The 5433-nt window shown below is 33.3% G+C and overlaps 1 protein-coding gene across 1 annotated transcript; it reads left to right on the top strand.

Annotated features, from left to right (window-relative positions):
* The first annotated feature begins 620 nt into the window (after positions 1 to 620).
* On the top strand, positions 621 to 5184 carry LOC133796518 (putative wall-associated receptor kinase-like 16). The gene is made up of 3 exons (XM_062234069.1): positions 621 to 1660; positions 2204 to 2380; positions 3541 to 5184. Exons 1-3 carry the CDS (start codon positions 712 to 714, stop codon positions 4731 to 4733), a joined length of 2319 nt encoding a protein of 772 aa, XP_062090053.1. The 5' UTR covers positions 621 to 711; the 3' UTR covers positions 4734 to 5184.
* Positions 5185 to 5433: the final 249 nt, after the last annotated feature.

The raw sequence follows: 5433 nt of genomic DNA, 5'->3' as shown, positions 1-5433 counted from the left end.
AATATCGTATAGAGATAGCTTTTTAATTTAATTAATATTTTGGTAAAGATATTTTTTAATTATATATACAGGGAAAGTTGGGTAGTAACATTTTTGTGCTTAATTTTTTTTTTTTTTTTTATCTCTTATAAATTGAGTATCAAAAATAGAATTCACACAGCTTATTATGGCCATACTTATTTTTTTATATACTCATAGAAAAGTAACTGCTAAAACTATATTTTTCCCATTGTAAATTATTTGATTTTTTAAAAAAACTTATAGCGCATTCGTTATAATTACTGTTGTGGAAAAAAAGGGTTAAAAATATTACATGTCTATTTAAGGAGTGTCCCTACGGATAGGAAAAAAATTACTACCTACCGCAGACTTTCCCATAATTATACCTACTATTTGCTGAATGAGTCGAAAAACTCGCACACAAAAAAAAAAGAAAAAAAAACAATACTTCAATCACTAATTAAAGACTTGATTATAATCGAATTTATTAATGATAGCTTTTATACATTCATGTACATAGTCTCAAGCTACGTACCTTCTCTAGTAATTTGATCTTCAGCCATCATCATGGTCAAAGGTCGACTTATTAGAACGCGCGTCGAAAACATTCTCACGATGAGCATAGAATATTAATTAGACTCAATTGTTCGGTATTCAAATTTGGACATATGTACATATATATACCATGCGGCCATATATCCATTTTCTTTCATGAAGAGAGAGGCTCAGCTCAATTTTCAGATAGATCACCAAACAAAAATATTGCAGAGAATCATGAAAGCCAGCCATCTACTACCTTGGCTAACACTTCTTATTTTAGCCACAAAATCAGCTTATTCTCAGCCCACTAATGGTTCCACCTGCTTAGACCGTTGTGGCTCTGTAAACATTCCATACCCTTTCGGCACCGGGCCCGGCTGTTACCACGACGAGTCGTTTCTTGTCACATGCAACGCCACCACCAACAGTTCTCCCAAACTCTTCTTTCCAACAAGTAACGTTTCGATTCTCGACATATCTATAAGCAAAGGCGAACTGCGAGTAGAGGGCCCAATAGCCAGAAACTGCTACGACCGGTTCGGGAATCAAACGAGTAATAACAGCGAGATAACACGTACTATGACTACAAACTCCAACTTTCCACTGTCCGCCACGCGAAACAAATTAGCCGTCGTAGGCTGCGATTCTTTGGCGATTATCGGAGGTTCAGAGGGGCGGAACTACTCGGCGGGATGCATATCCATGTGTAATCAGATAAACGACGTGGTTAACGGTTCTTGCTCCGGCGTCGGGTGTTGCCAGATGAGCATACCCGAAGATGTGATCGACTTTGTTGTGTCGCTCGGGAGCTTGAATGATCACAAGGAGGTGTTCGAGTTCAACCCTTGTGACTATTCTTTTGTGGTGGAGGATGAGGCTTACGAGTTCTCTTCTGCTGATTTAAAGGATCTTCAGAAGAGAGAGACGGTTCCGTTGATTCTCGATTGGTCTGTTGGGAAATCGAGCTGTGAAGAAGCTCAACAAAATGATAAGGTTGGAGCAGTGTATGCATGTCGGGATAGTAATAGCTTTTGCTTGAATTCGACCAATGGACCTGGATATCGCTGTAATTGCTCCGATGGTTATCAAGGCAATCCTTACCTTATCAATGGCTGCCAAGGTATTTTTATTTATTTGGGTTATTTCTTTTCCACAGGGATTAAAAAAAATGAGTGTATCTAATGATTAGTTTACTTATATAAATATGTAAATAATAATAATGTTGAAAAATTAATTGTTCTTATAATAATTAATTCTAAAAAAAATTTAAGTATTTATTCACTACTCTCTTAATTTTTTTTTTCTTTTTCAATAATCTTTCACTCTTTCAAGGAGTCAGAGGAAAAATAAATTATTTTTTAACATTTTAATTTTTACAGTTTGATCAATCCTCAATTATTTAATTTTTTTAAAAAAATATATAGGAATAGATTCTTAAAATTAAATAAATGAGTAAATTTATTATATTAAAAACTATATATATATATTATTTTACGTTTAATATAAGCTATATTGTTTCCATAATAGTATTTTTTTTTTCATTAAAAATAAATCCACAAATATTGTGAAAAAAATTTCTATATACGTGATGATCAATATATATGTACTACTACTACTACTATCGAACATTTTAATTTATTATTTTGTCATGAATTGATTTTAGATATTAATGATTGTGATCATTCAACCAACCCATGTGTGGGAATCTGCACAAATTTGCCGGGGAGTTTTAGTTGCTCATGTCCCAAGGGATTCAAGGGAGACGGCACCAAAAATGGAACAGGCTGCTCTCCAGTTGATAGTGGGAACCAATCTGTGCTCACAATATCTATTGCCTTGGGTAAGTATATATTATTGTCATTATTATTCAATTGAAATACAATATATATAAAGAGTTATAAACTTTTATATATTTTATAAAAGCAACCAATGCTAGTGACAAATAAATTAATATTGGTGTTGTGATGATGTACTAGTGCTTGAGCTCATTGTGCATATCATTATTAATTGATTGTGCTTTCCGCCAAATTGGACAGTTCATTTTAGACAAAGTTAGAGTATCTTATTATTATCAACGATCTCAGTATTGTGAATTAATTAAGAAAGACTGTAATTAAACTTCGTAATATTAGTTTATGATATATAATGCCTGCATTTTGACCACTTGTGTTTGTATCATTCCATGTTATCTAAATAATCAAGTAGGCATGCATTATTTTAGAGAATTGCTAGTGGCACTACTAGTCTCTAATACTACAAGGAGATGACATACCGGAGATGGCATACCGTTATTGGTGCAAATAAATATTGGGTCTCATATATTTTAATTTAATAAGTGGTATATGTTATCGTTAAATAACCATAGAGTATAACTTCATCTGATATCGATGACCTTAGCAACATTAATTATTTTAACATATTTTTGGAGTAAAGTATTTCAAGTGGGTGATGAGGTCTATCCAAATTAAATATTTGATTTTACAAAGTAAAGCTACGATGAATTAATTGTAATTTTGCCCAACTAATTATTTGTTTGTTTATCATTGGTTTAAAAGCTCTACAATGCATGTGCCTTTCGTTTTCAACTTTCGTTTTCTACAATGCATGAATTAATTGTAATTTTGCCCAACTAATTATTTGTTTGTTTATCATTGGTTTAAAAGCTCTACAATGCATGTGCCTTTCGTTTTCAACTTTCTTGGTAATTTATTTTATTTTACAAAACTTGTCGCCGGCTTAAACTCACAATGCCAAAGAATATAAAGTAGCTTCTATTACATTTCACATTTATGCATTAATTTTTAATGAAAATATAGCAACACTTAAGGCAATGAAACAATTATAGTGTATTTACAAATTATGCTTCCTAATAAAACTAATTTAAGTTATGTATATATATATATATAGAGAGAGAGAGAGAGAGGGAGAGAATATTATTTTTAATTTCTGAAGAATTAATTTTTATTGTTTAAAGTATTAATTTTATTTTGGTTAATATAGGTGTCTCAATAGGCTTATTGCTGCTGCTTCTGGCTGGCTCTTGGACATACTGGGTACTAAAGAAAAGAAAGCTTATGAAACTCAAAGAAAAGTTCTTCCAAGAAAATGGGGGGATACTCTTACAACAACAACTTGTCCATCAAAGAAGTTCTTCAGACACAGCCAAAATTTTCACAGCTGAACAACTTAAAAAAGCCACCAATAACTACGATCAGAGTAGAGTCCTTGGGCAAGGAGGCTATGGGACAGTTTACAAAGGACTCTTACTTGACAACAAGGTGGTTGCCATCAAGAAATCCAAAATTGGTAGCCAAAGTCAAATTGAGCAATTCATAAATGAGGTGATTGTGCTTTCTCAGATAAACCATCGAAATGTGGTCAAGTTATTAGGTTGTTGTTTGGAAACTGAAGTTCCTTTGTTAGTTTATGAGTTCATTACAAATGGAACTCTTGCTGATCACATTCATGAAAAAGATAAATACTCCTTATTATCATGGGAAATGCGTCTCAAAATAGCAACAGAAACTGCTGGAGCTATTGCATACTTGCATTCTTCAGCTTCAATGCCAATTATACATAGAGATATAAAGACTGCAAACATACTATTGGATGAAAATTACACCACCAAAGTTGCAGATTTTGGAGCTTCAAGGTTGGTTCCACTAGATCAAACTCAACTGACCACTCTAGTACAAGGAACATTGGGCTACTTGGATCCTGAATATTTCCAAACTAGTCAGCTCACTGAAAAGAGTGATGTTTATAGTTTTGGAATAGTCTTAGCAGAGCTACTGACTGGTGAAATGGCTGTTTCTTTTGATAGAAAAGAAAGTGTGAGAAATCTAGCCATGTACTTCATCTCGTCTATGAAAGAGGGCCAATTGCTACAAATTCTTGATGAACGAGTGGTCAATGAAGGGAACATTGAGCAGCTAAAGGCAGTTGCACATGTAGCAAAAAGTTGCCTAAGAGTGAATGGAGAAGAGAGGCCTACTATGAAGGAAGTTGCTAGTGAGCTTGAGGGAGTGATGAGATCCAAGGTTGGAACACATCCATGGGGCCAGGATGATCAAAATCCTTCTTTGGGTGTAGAAGAGACTGAATACTTGTTGAGACCTTCCAGTACTAGTACAACTGAAGGGTTTGACAGTATGAATATTCAGATGTTAAAGCCATCTGATGATGGTCGATAAGTAATTAATGAGTATTTATCTGGTCTAGCTTGGTGAGAATTTTTAATTTAGACATCTAACACTTGATTCAAAATTTTACTCTTTATTTGGGTGATGAGTTTTGTGTGAGCCGGCTAAATTTTAGAAACACAGTTGTGTACAATCATTGTCCTTTTTCAATAACAGAGTACTAGTTTCAAAATTCAGGTTTGAAACTAATTACTAATTTTGGACTTCTTAATTGAGGGACTCTACAGCTGTGAAAATTTAGGTTGTCTCTAAAGAGGGACAAGTTGTTGCAAGAGCATCCCCCTATTTTGTTGAAAGAACTTTTCTGCGAGTATTTTGCCTATTTCAGCTATATTGTAAGCAGATAATTTGTAAAGTTTGTAAGGAAAATTGTATTTCAAACCAAAAAAAAAAAGATCAAATGTCATGGAAAACAATACTAATTATGTATTTACATTTTAAATATTGCGGATATCATTACGCCAAATTAAATATTATGTGCTCATCCTTTTGGCGCAATAAATTTTGCTAGAAATTGTGTCACGTGACCATTAATGAGTAAAACATGGAGTACTGTTAAACACTAATTTTGAAAATTGTTGATGAATATGGTGTTTGAGACTGTCCCCGCAACAAATATACTATGAAGTCCAATGTAAGATGTAAATTTTGTGTCAAATTTAGTACAAAAATAAATTAATGTTATATTTGA

Source organism: Humulus lupulus, chromosome 8 (assembly GCF_963169125.1).
Source record: "Humulus lupulus chromosome 8, drHumLupu1.1, whole genome shotgun sequence".
In the NCBI taxonomy this organism is placed as follows: domain Eukaryota; kingdom Viridiplantae; phylum Streptophyta; class Magnoliopsida; order Rosales; family Cannabaceae; genus Humulus; species Humulus lupulus.
Note: the sequence above shows the minus strand (reverse complement) of the source record. Positions and strands in the feature narration are given on the sequence as shown.

Bases quoted from the DNA above. Each gene is read 5' to 3' on its own strand.
- LOC133796518 (XM_062234069.1), top strand. From the start codon at position 712: ATGAAGAGAGAGGCTCAGCTCAATTTTCAGATAGATCACCAAACAAAA. The intron at 1,661-2,203 runs GTATTTTTATTT...AATTGATTTTAG, and splicing joins CCTTATCAATGGCTGCCAAG to ATATTAATGATTGTGATCAT. The intron at 2,381-3,540 runs GTAAGTATATAT...TGGTTAATATAG, and splicing joins CACAATATCTATTGCCTTGG to GTGTCTCAATAGGCTTATTG.